We start from the raw sequence: 14,571 nt of genomic DNA on the forward strand, positions 1-14,571 counted from the left end.
ACGGGGGAGGCGGAGGGCGAGGGGAGCGCGCGAGCGGGAGCGCGCGCGATGAGGGGCTGTTTTCCTGGAAAAGGGAGGGGCGCCCAGGGCGCTCATTGTGAGGAGGGGAAGGTCCTGAAACGGTGAACAGAGTGGAAGTGGTTTGGGTTGCGCTGTGGGAGTCAGCCCGCCGCCCAGAAAAGCATCGGCTCCTGGAGCGGGGACCCCGGCCGCCCTCACCGGCTGCGCGGCCCAAGGCAGGGGGCTGCCGCTGTGAGGGGCTCGGACGGACTCACCCACAGCCCGTTCACCGCCGGCGCTCGGAGCCCGTGAGAGCGCGGCCGCCCGGGGCTGCTGGCTCCGCGCGGCGCGGCGGCGTGACACGCTCTGGGGCCGGCGCTTCCGATGTGCGGCGCTGGCCGCCCGCTTCCCCGTACGCGTCTCTTCGCCCCCAATAGCCCTGCTCTTTCAACCACTTGTTAGGACACAGTTTCCTGGAAACTCTCACCCGGGTATATCGTTTTTAAAAAATAGGTGACTCAGGGCACCTGGGTGGCTCAGTTGGTTAAGCCACTGCCTTCCGCTGAGGTCATGGTCCCGGAGTCCTCGGATCGAGTCCCGGCTTCGGGCTTCGGGCTCCGGGCTCTGCGGGGAGTCTGCGTCTCCCTTTGACCTCCCCCCGCCCCACTTCATGCTTTCTCTTTCTCTCTCTCAAATGAATAAATAAAATCTTAGGAAAAAAAAAGATTAAAAAAGTAGGTACCTCAAAGTACCTATCAGACTAGTCTGATTATGGGAGATTACAAACTTCTGTTATTGGGTGATGCCGATTTAGCATTTTATTAATTCTTATTTTAATTACTTCCATACTGGTGCTCCCTTCAGCGGCACATACACTGAAATTGGAATAGTACAGAGAAGACTGGCATGGGCCCTGCGCAAGGACGACATGCAAATTCAGGAAGCATTTAATTTTTCTTTTTAAAGATTTTATTTATTTATTTGACAGACAGAGATCACAAGTAGGCAGAGAGGCAGGCAGAAAGAGAAGAAGGCAGAGAGAAAAAGGAGGAAGCAGGCTCCCCGAGGAGCAGAGAGCCCGATGCGGGGCTTGATCCAGGACTCTGGGATCATGACCTGAGCTGAAGGCAGAGGCTTCAACCCACTGAGCCACCCAGGCGCTCCCAGAAGCATTTAATTACTTAAATACTCAGTCTGCCTTTAGTTCTTGTCTTTCCCTTGCTCATAGGCTAATATAATTATTTTTCTAGTAAAAAAAAATTTTTATGTGCAGCCAAATGGACAATTTACCATTTTAAACATCTTTAAAGTGTACGGTTCAGTGACTTTTCCGTGTATTCCGTCTTCAGAACTTTGTCATCTTCCCTTACCAGACTGTCCCCATTAGACAATAACTCCCCACTCCTCGCCTCCCTCAAGACGCTGGCAACCATGATTCTACTTGCTGTGTCTATGAATTTGACTACTCTAGGTACTGCATATAAGTGGAATTAGTATTAGTCCTTTTTTTTTTTTTTTAAGATTTTGTTTTTATTCTTCACTCAGTGTGGGGCTCGAACTCATAACCCTGACAACAAGAGTCCCATGCTTCACAGACTGAGCCAGCCAGATGCCCCGATATTGTTTTCTTTAATCTGGCTTATTTCACATAGGACAGTGTTTTAAAGGTTCATCCTTGCTGTAGCACGTATGTTACATTTTTAAAAAGTTGAATAGCATTCCATTATACATATATATCACATTTGGTTTATCCATTCATCCACTGATGGACATTTCGTCGTTGCCATCATTTGGCTGTTGTGAATAATGCTGCTATACGGGGCGCCTGGGTGGCTCAGTGTGTTAAAGCCTCTGCCTTCGGCTCAGGTTGTGATCCCAGGGTCCTGGGATTGAGCCCCGCATGGGGCTCTCTGCTCTGCAGGGAACCTGCTAACTGCTCTCTCTCTCTCTCTCTGCCTGTCTCTCTGCCTGCCTCTCTGCCTACTTGTGATCTCTGTCAAATAAATAAATAATTAAATAAATCTTTTAAAAAAAATAATAATGCTGCTATGAATGTGGGTATATAAATATTGTTTCAGTCCCTGCTTTCAGTTCTTTTGAATACTTACTTGGAAGTGGAATTGCTGGATCAAATGGTACCTCTGTTTAATTTTTAGAGGAACCACCATATTCTATTTTTGTCAAGAGCATACTTTTTCAGGCTGCTGCAGGTGGACTGTTTGCCTGTTGTATTTCATGCAGTATCAAGTACAATTTACTCTGCATCGTGATCCCTATTGTAAAGCAGAATCGTTCACACATAATGTAAAGTCCACTGCCCAGAGTATAATTAGAGCAGGGGTTGGCTATAGGTTATTAGAGATTTTTTATTTTTATTTATTTTAATTATATCCATTGTGGGGCTCGAACTCACGATTCCGAGATCAAGAGTTGCATGCTCTACGGACGGAGCCAGCCAGGCCTTTTTAGAGACTTTAATCTGTGTAACATGTAGATGGCAAAGCCAAATACTGAGCAATGAAATCCTGAATAACATTTTCAAGATGACTTTTTAAAAACATTTTTGATGTATCACCACAGGCTTCCCAGTCTCAACTTCCCTAGGAAAAGAAAGACCGCATTTAGTGACAAGTATCCAGAACCACTAGGTTTTGCAAACTGGTGGAACTCTGGATCAATATTCACATAGTGCCACAAATTCTTATGTCCAAAGTAAGCTCCATTCAGTATAATTCTCGATTTTACAGTTAAATACCCTGAATGATGTGCCTTGAAATTAGTGTGTGGGGAGATGCTGATCCCCTCTGTTCTTGGGATGGCCAGGTGGATGGAACTTGGAGCAGCCAGAGCTCCCGTACTTGTCACTTTGCCACCAGAAGTCCTGGACTCCCTGAAATATGGCCAAGGAGGGGCACTACCATGTGGTCACCCACTCTGGCAGCAGCTGCTGACCTTGCTGTTGCTCATCAAGGGACCGAGGTGTTTCAGGGACCTGAGGTGCTGCTAGCCATGGGCCTCATGGGGACTGAAGACTGGGCTTGGGCTCTTGGCAGGTGTAGCTGTAGACAACCTGGCTTTCTGCTTCACATACATGAAATACTTCTGACTTTTGTGGTTAAAGCTAGGGCCAGGGTGACTGTTCTAAAAACGCATGTTTACATTCTGTGAATTAACAGCTTCATCATCTTGAAATATTTGATGTGATTTCACTTTGATCAAAAATCCACATTATAAGAAGTTTCACATTTGTCAGTGAAAGGAGTTAGGTTCTTTAAACTTAATTTCAAGGGACACCAGGGTGGCTCAGTTGGTTTAGCGACAGCTTTCAGCTCAGGTCATGATCCCAGGGTCCTGGGACTGAGTCTCACATCGGGCTCCTTGCTCAGCCAGGAGCCTGTTTCTCTTCCTTCCTCTACTTGCTACTCTGCTGCTTGTGCAAATAAATAAATAAAATAAAATAAAATAAATTTATTTATTTGCACAATAAATAAATAATGTCTGTCAAATAAATAAATAAAAATGGAAAAAAACACCAAAAGAAAAATAAATTTAAATTCAATAGTAAATTAGGGAGATTTAATCTAAATAACCATAAGATGCCCTTTAAGAGTATACAATTTGAGGATTTTTCATAGGTTCATAGTTTTCTTTTTTTTAAAAAGATTTTATTTATTTATTTGTCAGAGAGATAGAGGGTACAGGCAGGCAGAGTGGCAGGTAGAGGCAGAGGGAGAAGCAGGCTCCCTGCGGAGCAAGGAGCCCGATGTGGGACTCGATCTCAGGACCCTGAGATCATGACCTGAGCCAAAGGCAGCCACTTAACCGACTGAGTCACCCAGGCATCCCCATAGTTTCATAGTTTTGCATCACCTTCTATCCAGAACATTTTGAACACCTAAAAAAGAAACTCTGGGGGTGCCTGGGTTGCTCAGTGAGTTAGAGCCTCTCCCTTTGGCTCAGGTCATGATCCCGGGGTCCTGGGATCTGGCCCCCCATGTGGCTCTCTGTCCGGTGGGGAGCCTGCTTCCCCTTCCTCTCTCTCTGCCAGCCTCTGCCTACTTGTGGATCTCCTAGCTCCATAGATTTGCCTATTCTGGAAATTTTATATAAATGGGCTAATATGTGCCTTTTGAGTCTGGCTTCTTTCACTTAGGACAGTTTTCAAGATGTGTCTGTGTTGTAGCAGGTGTCAGTGCTCCATTCCTTTTTATGGCTAAATAATATTTCAGCGTATGGACATACTGCATCCTGTTTATCCATTCATCAGTTCAATAATAATTTTTAAATGATCATAAAAATGGTTTCAAATTTTTTGTCACCTATTTGTAGAAATAAATTTCTTTTTAATTTTTTAAAAATATTTTATTTATTTGACAGACAGAGATCACAAGTAGGCAGAGAGGCAGGCAGAGAGAGAGGAGGAAGCAGGCTCCCCGCTGAACAGAGAGCCCAATGCGGGGCTCGATTTCAGGACACTGAGACCATGACCTGAGCCAAAGGCAGAGGCCTTAACCCACTGAGCCACCCCGGCGCCCCTAGAAATAGATTTCTTATAGAGGGCAATTATCAAGAATCTGAAGATATTATCACTAAAAAGTCTGGATCAGTAATTGTGTATTAAAAAGTTATGTTCTCACAAGTGGGCTAAATCTATCGACATTCTAAAAATGATTTCTTGGAAGTGTTACACAAATTTAAAAATTTTTGTAAAACTAGTACACATGATTTTTCTTACCACAATTACATAAAGATCATGGAATGAATTTTTTTTCTCTAAGTCATACGTATATATTCCTAAGTCCCCTCAAGTTTATTCCATTGTGCCATACAAAAAATGCCTTTTTTTGTATGCCATGATGTGAAAAATGTTGGAAGGCACAACTTAGAGAAAGCCTCGGATTTTATTTAAAGATTTTAATATGGGGGTGCCTGGGTGGTTTTATTGGTTAAGTGTTTGCCTTCAGTTCGGGTCATGTTCTCCAGGTCCTGGGATGGAGCCCGTGTCCAGCTCCGTGCTCAGCGGAGAACCTGATTCTCCCTCTCCTTCTGCCCCTCCCTCTGCTTGTGATCTCTCTCTCAAATAAATAAAATCCTTAAAAAAAGATTTTAATTTTATTATTTCTAAAATATTTTAAGTAATCTTAATACCCAGTGTGGGGCTCAAACTTACACCCCTGAGATCAAGTCACATCCTCTACCAACTAAGCCAACCAGGTGTCCCAGAAAGCCTGATTTTAACGATAGTTCAAAGAAGAAATGGCCACACTCATGGCTGTTTATATGGCTCACTAAGAAAGTTAATAAATTTACAATTTTTCAGATTGATCTGACTTCCCTATAAAATTCATCCTTCGTAAAATGTTCATGACCAAAGTTCACAATCTTGAGTAGTACACGGGCTGACTGGGGACCTGTGGGTCAGTTTTGTGGAGTTAACCATTTCCCCCAGCTTTTTTTTTTTTAAGGACTTATTTATTTGAGAGAAAGAGAACATGAGGGGGGGCAAGGGCAGAGGGAGAGGGACAAGCAGACTCCCCACTCAGCCAGGAGCCTAACGTGGGGCTCGATCCCAGGACTCTGAGATCATGAACTGAGCCGGTCAGACCCTTAACTGATTGAGCCATCCAGGTGCCCCAACCCCCAAGCTTTCTTGAGGTGTAATAAAACTGTAAGATATTTATAGTGTACATCACGATTTAAGTATACATTGTGAAAGCGTGTTCCATCTATCTAATTAACACCTCTATCACCTCACATATTTATCTCCCCCCTCCCTTTTTTTGGTGAGAACATTTAAGTTCTATTCTCTCAGAAAATTCCTATTACACAAGAGTATTATCAACTCTAGTCACCATGTTATACATTAGACCTTTGAGCCAGTTTTTTAATGGACCAGATCTAATTCATTCATTTTTCCCCTCTGAAAGATCATCTTAAGTTTTTGTTTTTAGAGATTTTATTTATTTATTTGAGAGAGAGAGCAAGCACAAGCAAGGGGAGAGGCAGACTCTCTGCTTGCAGGGAGCCTGATGCAGGGACTTGACCCCAGGACCCCAGGATCATGACCTTAGCCGAAGGCAGGCGCTTAACTGACTAAGCCACCCAGGCGCCCAAGATCATAAGTTGAATCATGATTTTTTAAAAAAAGATTTATTTATTTATTTGACAGAGAGGGAACACAAGCAGGGGGAGGGGGAGAGGGAGCAGCAGAACAGGGAGCCTAATGTGGGGCTTGATCCTGGGATCATGACCTGAGCCGAAGGCAGACACCCAACAGCTGAGTCACCCAGGCACCCCAAATCATGATTTATGACAGCAGTTGATAAATACTTTGTATAAAATATATATGTATTTTTTTAAAATATTTCATTTATTTATTTGATAGAGGGAGAAACAGATTCTCCACTGAGCAGAAAGCCTGATGCAGAGCTCGATTCCAGGACCTTGAGATCATGACCTGAGCCAAAGGCAGATGCTTAACTAACTGAGCCACCCAGGTGCCACTAAAATATATATTTTTAAAGATTTATTTATTGAAGTAATCTCTACCCCCAACATGGGGCTCGAATTCACAACCTTGAGACCAAGGGTCACATGCTCTTCCAGCTAAGCCGGGCAGGCGCCCCTCATTTGTAAAACAAATGATCTCATATTTTAGGCTATAAAGTCTAGATTTGAAAATAACATACACACATTACACACTTTTCTACAGTTTTATAGTTTATTTTTAAAATGATAGTAATAAATGCTTTTCCCTTGTTGGGGAATGACATACCTATTTTCAGTGGGTAGAGCCTTAAAAAGTAACAGCGTTTTGTCCAAACTGAACTTACATAATTGCACAAGTCATACAAAGTATTAGTAAATGCTAACGAAGACAGCAGTTCTCTTAGCTTCTCAGGAAGCATATCCCAAGAGGCCTTGATTTCAGTGGGGATCTGAGCAGTCCTGATGCTCACCCCAAATTCCTCAGCAACACACAGGCAGAGGCTTATAAGAAGAGCAGGCAGGAGGACCCTCGTACTATGTGACAATGGGCTCTGCTCTAACTAAACATTAGCATCTAATGATGTATCACCTTCTCATTATATTAGGAACATTAAACACTTCAGCTTGAAGTGTTTATATTTTCCCAGGATTAAAATTTAACCCTATCGGCTTAAGTTTTAGGCCTCAGATTCCACCTCGGGAAACTAAAATTAAAAAAAAATCAACCACACCATAAAAGATCTCTTGCAAGCAGGGTCCTTTATGCTGTCCCCATACTGGGCCCTCACTTAGTTTCTAAGACACACTCGTACACAAACGAGTTCTACTATCATTGCTCATATGCCAGCTGAGGGATGGCAGACAAGGTCTAACTCAAATCCCACTTTTGTTTTCTTCTAGCAGTTACTGGAAAACACTGTTACAAAGGACTCTGAGGTCACAGCTGGCGTGGCGGGGCAGTCCTTGTGCCGTACTTGTGATCTCTGGCACAGACACAGGAGAAAAGGCAACACTCCTGCATCAGATCTGCAGTCTTTCTATTATTAAGAAAGCTAAAGGTGATATTATGTCAGCTTTGAAAAATATAACACAGCAGAATTTTTCTATTTTAATGAGTTACAGTGTCTTCATCTGGGATTTTCTTATTTCATGGATCCTAATCTCAAATTAAGATATAATGTCTATGGTAGGAGTTTTCCCTTTCTGACCTTACAAAGATTAGTGAAAAAATAAGGGTGTTTTCAAAGAAGACCCAGAGAGAACTTTCAGTCACTATGAGAAGTACCTTCCCAGCTTAGATATTATGGCCATGGGAAGAGGAGGGTTTCTACTCCAGCAATTGCTACTTCTGTGTTTCAAATAAAAAAGTCTTGTTTCCCAATTATGAGGAAAAACACAAATTTCTGAGATAAACACACAAAAGTAAGTGGCAGAGGCTATGAAGATACACTTCCCTTATTTAGATGGCACCATTCATGACCCAATCATCTCTCTTCAACTGAGGGAGAAAAATCCCAGTGTAACATTTGAAGGACTTCTGAAGATTAAGATTTCCATTAGGAGAGCCTGGTGCGTATGTGAAGTATTATACTTAGACATGGAGGAAATGCAGGGCTTGTCTGTGGCATGGCTAAGAATGAATGAGATTTCCGCATTGTGCATCGCATCTGCTTAAAAAACCCTCAACATGTCAGGAAGCCCTGAAACTCTGTGTCATCCATTTCTTGATGGTTCTAGTAGTCTCATTTAATACTTAGCTACTGGGACTCAAAGGACAATGTACTTGGCTCGGGGATTAAAAGTCCCCAGAAGAATTCTGCCATAGCCATTCTAAGCAGGACTGACAGTATCTGCAGAACTTGACTAGAAGCGGAAGCAGTCTGTTTGTTTCATGTCCAGGGGTGCTGCTATACATAAAAGCCACACAGACTTTTTGCTAGAAAGCTGAAGACCAAAGAAAATGATTTATAGGAAGGAAAGGAAATTCCTTATTCCAGGATTGTAAATGAACTGAGGAAACTCAATACAAAGGAAAGGGTTGTTGGGGTCACAGAAGCCCAGAGGGTGAGAAGACAGACTTGCGGATTTATTTTCAGTCCCTTCTTTTAGAAAGTAGCACACGAGTTGGAGGGAGGTGGGGAAGACCCTGGGGAGGCCCAGGGACAAGACTCCAGGTGTGTGGCCATCCACTGCCACTCCTGCTGAGCAAAGTCAGAACACGGCCGTTTGAGTGTTAATCCCCTAAACTGTTTCTTCCTTAAAATCCCTTGGATTCAAGCTCTAACCATCAGCATGTTTTGTACGTCTTGGGCCCATATCCAGGTTTAAAGGAGATGAACACACTAGTTCTATGACAGAAGCTCCTCCATAAACTGTCTGGAATAATCTAGACTCGTTCGCTCTGCGAAGTGAGTTCCTGTATGAACGCAGCCGGTGCTGTGTTGAGGGAAATAGGACTCCTGACTCCCGCCCTTCCAGTGCTAGTGTCGGAGAGACAAAGGATGACAGCATGTTTGCAGGTACCGGGTGAGTTCCGTATATCACGCTAGACACACTCTAGAATGATAATGGGCATCTCTCTGAAACCTGGGTGCTGTTCCTGACTTCAGGTAAGAGAGGATCTGCCCTTGGCCAGGGCAGCAGCTTCTAGGGTGTGCTATGAGGGTCAGCGCACTAAGAATCTATAAGGCAAGCATGGATGCCTGGGAAAGGAATCTCCTTCGGACTGAGAACAGACAGACAAGAGGTGTCTGAAGCGGATACAGACACGCTTTTCTTTCTCTTCCATTCCTTCCATCATCAAGATCTAAACGCTTTCCAGGTCACAGGCAACCAAACAGCAAGAAAAACTCAAAACTGTTTTGTTAGTTAGTGTTGCTAGAATCTGGATTGGAGCTGAACGGTGGGATTGCAGGACCCCGGTGCCCCCAAGGGCTCATATGACTCTGGAAGACGGAGAGCAGTTATGGAAGATATGTACTGGCCACCCACAATCCCTGACAGGTGGCTTTTAGTACAGGCAGAGACACTGGTGGTTAGCTCAAAATAAAATCATCATCAACAGCTTACAATATTAGGTAGATCTCAGATGTAGAAAGGGAAAGAGCTGGAGAGAAGGAGAAAATTGTATGTTTAATTGTGTTAACTGGAATGCATGGACACATGTAACCACGATCTTCTTGTACATTTAAAAATTAAGCCTGCCTTGGTCATTAATTGTACAGAGTTAATGTCACTAAAGTTGTAGTAACATACCGTTCAGAAATTCAGTTTTCCAGATTTCTAGCTACTTAAAACAAATAAGGATCACATACACAGTTTCATATATTCATACAGTTTCCACACTCTTAAATGGAACACTGGAGAAACACACACGCAGAGACGCTTGGCCGGCACACGCGCACAGGTGCGGACGTACACCCCCTCTAAACCTGAGATGCACGTGGGCTGCAACGAGGGTCAAGAGCCCCTTCTGCATATCTGTTCAATGTCGTTCATCTCTTTGGGGCAATCTGCAGAAAGGATGAGAGGTGAATCCTGAGTCACCACTACATCATCTTCAATTCGCACACCAAGACCACGGAACTTCTCTGGGGCGTCTCTGTCATCCTCTGGAATATAAATGCCTGAAAAGTAGAAGAAAGAATGTGCTGTTTGTAAGTGGCGGTAACTGGATGATTTGGGACAGGCAAGTTAACCTCTCTTTGCTACAACTGATCTGTCAAACTGGGGATCTACCTAGAACTGTGGATATTAAATGAGATAGTACATCCATGTAAGAGTGTGGCACATAATGGTCAGTTAACGTTGGCTGTCATTGCTAGAACTGTAACTGTAGGTGTTCTGTATACCAGACTACAGGCTCTACTATGAGTCTGTCATTGTCTAGTGGCTTAAACAGGCCACTACAGTTACTTATGAGTATGTCAACACATGCCGGGAACCAGTAGATTATGTAAATGCATTCTTTCTCTGCCTGATCATCCCCTGGGAAAAGGGACCTACTAAAATAGGGATATAAAGTATTTTAAAATATACTGAAAAAAAAAAAAAACCCACTTCACTTGAACAACAAGCTGTAGAAATACTCAAGGAAGACATAAATATGACTGATGTACACCATGTAGAGTAAGAGCGAAACAGGAAGACTTCAAGGAACACTTGGAGAATTCTAAGAGCCCAAGGTACTCTTTCTAATCACGAAGTCAGACAAGAACACGTCTTTTCATATTTAAGAAACTGGAAACTTCTTCCATTATACTCACAGATGCTGCCTCGTGATAAAAAGAAAAAGATCAGCGAAGGAATATGTAGCCAAAGCCTAAGGAAGCGCCAATGCACCAACCAGATTGGAACGCATAGTACGTAAGGCCACAGACAGCAGTGTAGGACTGGGTAGTATAAAGTGGTGTCCCAGCTATAATTTCTATAATTTAAAGAGGAAAACACTTGAAATCTACAGCCGAAATCCATTTTCTTGACCGAAACAGAGTATTTAAAAATTCCTCTTGTATCAACAATCCTTACCCTCCACTGTGAGCACCACTTCTCCGCAGAATTCTGCCCACTCCCTGGATCATCAAGCTGGGGAGTCACTAGATCACCAGCTTTCCCTGAAGCTCAGGAAAAAGGACTCAGATCCTAAGGAGAGCAATGTGGGCCGTTCTGCAGAGGGGAACACGGTTAAGTCTGAGTAGCTTTCTGCACAGAAGCACCTGGGACCTCAGAGGCGTGAGCAGCCCACCGCTGCAGAGGAGACTAGTATAAATTAGCCCTGGCAAAGGCAGGCTTTAAAAAAAGATTTATTTCTTAATATCTACTTACAGAAAGTATTCCCCATCTGCTGTTTATTGGAGAAGTCAAATTAAACAAATTGTGTGATGTTAAATCAGAAAGCTCAAGAAAAAAGTTTAAAATCCAGTTCCCATCTCCACTGAAGGGATCCATTTACCCTTCTATCTGATACTATTCGGTGTCCCAAGGGCTCAGAGGCTGCTAGCACCCAGCCTTACCTGGCTCCACTGTGATCACCATACCAGGCTGGAGAGGGAGGGAACGGGGCATGTCTGGAGTGTCATGGACATCCATCCCGAGGTAATGGCCGACATGATGAGGGCAGTATTTTCGAGCAGCCTGGAAAAGGTAATCAGCACAGTGCTATTAGAGCAATGACCCCTTGAGGGGAAAGCTGGGCCTGTATAAGTCAGTGAGTTATGTGTTAATACTTCCCCCGTGGTTCTGCCATTTTGGTTTCACCCACCCTCGGGCTAATGCTCAAGAGACCTGACAAACTTCTACCTCTTGAATACAGTTCTGCTGATGGCCTTCAAACTAATTCACGTTTCCTTTCCCCTTATTTCATATATGACATACATGCTGACGTGGGTAACCCCAGTAATGCTACAGCAAATGAAAACCTCTTCTGTTGGGGGAGGGAGGATGATTCTACTAGAATGGTTCTCTTCAGTGTTTATAAGTCCCTCTCAGAAAGCTGGCTCTGGAGACCCTGAGTATCTCATGGAAACTTGTGGAGTAGGAACAGAACAGCAAATTAACACAGTAATTATAACGCATTTACTGGGCTGGATATTCCTATCTGTTAATTAGGTTTGTTGGCTTCAACGGGAGGAATTTATAGTCTTTCCTACTGATAAAAGAAACCCTGGCAGCCTAAACTTGGAGATGAGATGCCATAATGGTCCGTTTGGCGTGGCCACCTGGCATCTTAAATTAAAGCTAAGGTTTTCCATTTTTACTGAACATCATTACATGTTGGATGCAGATGAAATTCACTAGGGACATGGCCCCTGGGGATACTGTTCATCTCACCGATGTCACTGAAGCAACACACACCCTCCCCCACGACTTCTATCTTTTCAAAATCGCCACAAAGGGATTGAGAGTTAACCTCTTCTGCTTTTTGTGTCCATTCCCACCCTGTCGGCACCAGACTTCATTTTTTGTTTTTTGCACGTTGAACTACTTACACAGATGCAATGAACTAGAATGTACTGCCATCTTCTGGGAGAAGTAAGTACTGACTCCTTTTGTTTAATTCATGTTCACGCTAAGTCCCTCTTAAAGATGCAGACTCAAAAAGACCACTTCTAAATCTAATTAGCTTTCCATAGGATAAACCCCCAGCAGTACATCAGGTGTTTTTGAGAGCCGGGATCAAAAGAAGGGCAGTACCTTGAGGGCATTATTTCCCTTAATGTTCTTCACGATCCCCAACTCCTTAAGCTTCTGTGCGATCAGCGTCAGCATCAAGCTGTAGATGTTCTCCAAGCTTGTCCCAGGGGAGCAGAGGGTCAGACAGTCTCTCTGTATCTCTAGCACAGCTTCGTAGAGTTCTGCCTGAGGTGCTGTGAACCTGCGGACAGGAAAACCAAATAACACATTTGGGATAATCTGATATTGCAGGAAGTTTGCTTCCAAATTTGATTAGAAAAACTCCAAGGCACTGATGACGGGGCATTGTTGATTACTTAATCGGTACCCGTGTATCAGTACTGACAGGACCTTAATTGTGCCCTCGTCACTCTTCAGGAAGAGCAATAACTCTTCAGGCTGGGGCAGCAACAGCCTCTTTTTCAAATGATCAGCAGATCAACCTGCGCTAAGACTAGCAGATGCTCCCACGCAGCCACAAGTGCGGTCAGAGACCAGACCAGGCTCACCCTTGGCCCTTTTCGTTTTTTTTTTTCCCACCAAAACCAAACAGACAAACAACAAACCATAACAAAGGGATCCACTTTTTGTAGGTAAAGCAGATGTCATGAGATAAACTAGTAGATACTTTGGCTACTAGTAACTTGTAGTTTCTAGGTGTCCTTAGCATAAAAATTTCTTTAGCAGTCATGGGAAAAAATGAGAAAATATCAAGCTAGCATGGTATTTGATACGGATTTTCTACAGTTGATGGCAGGGTAAATTGGTATAGCCAATTAAATGAAAGGCCTTAATAAAGATACTCATAAAATTTGAGCTTTTAATTCTGCTCTAAGATTTCATCCTAGGAAAATATTTGAAATTCAAAAAAGCTGAATATATAAAAACATTCAGTTTTTAAAATAATTATAACACACACTCTCAATTCCCTTAAGAATGGTTAAATAGAACAATATAATTGAATATAATTGAATAATGAATAATCCATCTCCAGGTTCAGCCATTAGCAACCCTGTTATATTTGTGTCATCTGAGTGTACCCATACTCCAACCCACCACAGTATTACTAAAGAGTCTTTCGTAAATTTTATATACACTTAAGTACACAAATCTGATCTGTACAACTTTGATAAATGGATGTACTGATCCCAATAAAGCTGGGAACGCTGAGCCCTAAATTCTGTTGAGTCTTTGCCAGCAGAAGAAATTCACTCTGTTTCGACTGAAAACCTACAGGAATCTCCCATGGGGTAGTTGCCTTAGCAGATGGTTCTAACCCTATAATCAGATTCTACCCTACCTAAAATGTTACGTATAAAGCGTGACCCACTAGAAGTGCACTATAATACAAACAAACAAACAAACAAACAAAACACACACAAAAAACCGATGTGGGGTAAAAAAAACAAAAACAACCGATGTGATTTTTCCTATTTACATAGACAAAAATCTAGGAATATGTGTGGGAATGTATGTGGACAGTGCAGGATAATGATGGGAGGAACATAAAGTTGGGTAAGGCTGAAGGTATTGATAACAGGTCCATTAAGCAGAGATTCTGGATTTAGTGTCGCAGCTCGATGGTCAGAAAGGCTCTACCACGCTATCTGGTTGGTTGGCTGCAATACACACACATGGTAGCCTACACTAAATGAATTCAACTGCCAGAACTGCCCCGCTGTCCTAGAGAAGGAATCCCCACATCTGCAACATCAATTTTTGCTCGAGTTTCCAGCCTGCTGGCCTGCCTTACAAAATGCAGACATGCCAGCTCCAGTTGCACGAGCCAACTCCTTAAAAATCAATCAACCACCCTATCCATACTTACACACACATACATAATACAACCTAGGGATTCTGTTTCTCTGGAGAACTCTGATCCAGATCCAGATTCCCATCGTGACACAGAAA

General features: G+C 43.1%; 1 protein-coding gene and 1 non-coding gene across 3 annotated transcripts in view; one reads left to right on the forward strand and one right to left on the reverse strand.

The window, feature by feature from the left end:
• Nucleotides 1-851: 851 nt before the first annotated feature.
• Nucleotides 852-958, forward strand: LOC122892793. The gene has a single exon (XR_006381480.1). It is a non-coding gene; the product is annotated as a U6 spliceosomal RNA (small nuclear RNA).
• A 5,741-nt stretch (nt 959-6,699) lies between these two features.
• Nucleotides 6,700-14,571, reverse strand: part of XPNPEP3 (X-prolyl aminopeptidase 3) — an 80,923-nt gene continuing 73,051 nt past the window's right edge. For both annotated transcript variants that reach the window (XM_044228942.1, XM_044228943.1), the window contains exons 8-10: nt 12,682-12,862; nt 11,502-11,622; nt 6,700-10,115 (exon numbers count right to left, since the gene is read on the reverse strand). In XM_044228942.1, the coding sequence (XP_044084877.1) occupies nt 9,949-10,115; nt 11,502-11,622; nt 12,682-12,862 (469 nt within the window). In that variant the 3' untranslated portion in view covers nt 6,700-9,948. The remainder of the gene's footprint in view (nt 10,116-11,501; nt 11,623-12,681; nt 12,863-14,571) is intronic.

This window comes from Neovison vison, chromosome 12, assembly GCF_020171115.1.
Source record: "Neovison vison isolate M4711 chromosome 12, ASM_NN_V1, whole genome shotgun sequence".
Lineage (NCBI taxonomy): Eukaryota > Metazoa > Chordata > Mammalia > Carnivora > Mustelidae > Neogale > Neogale vison.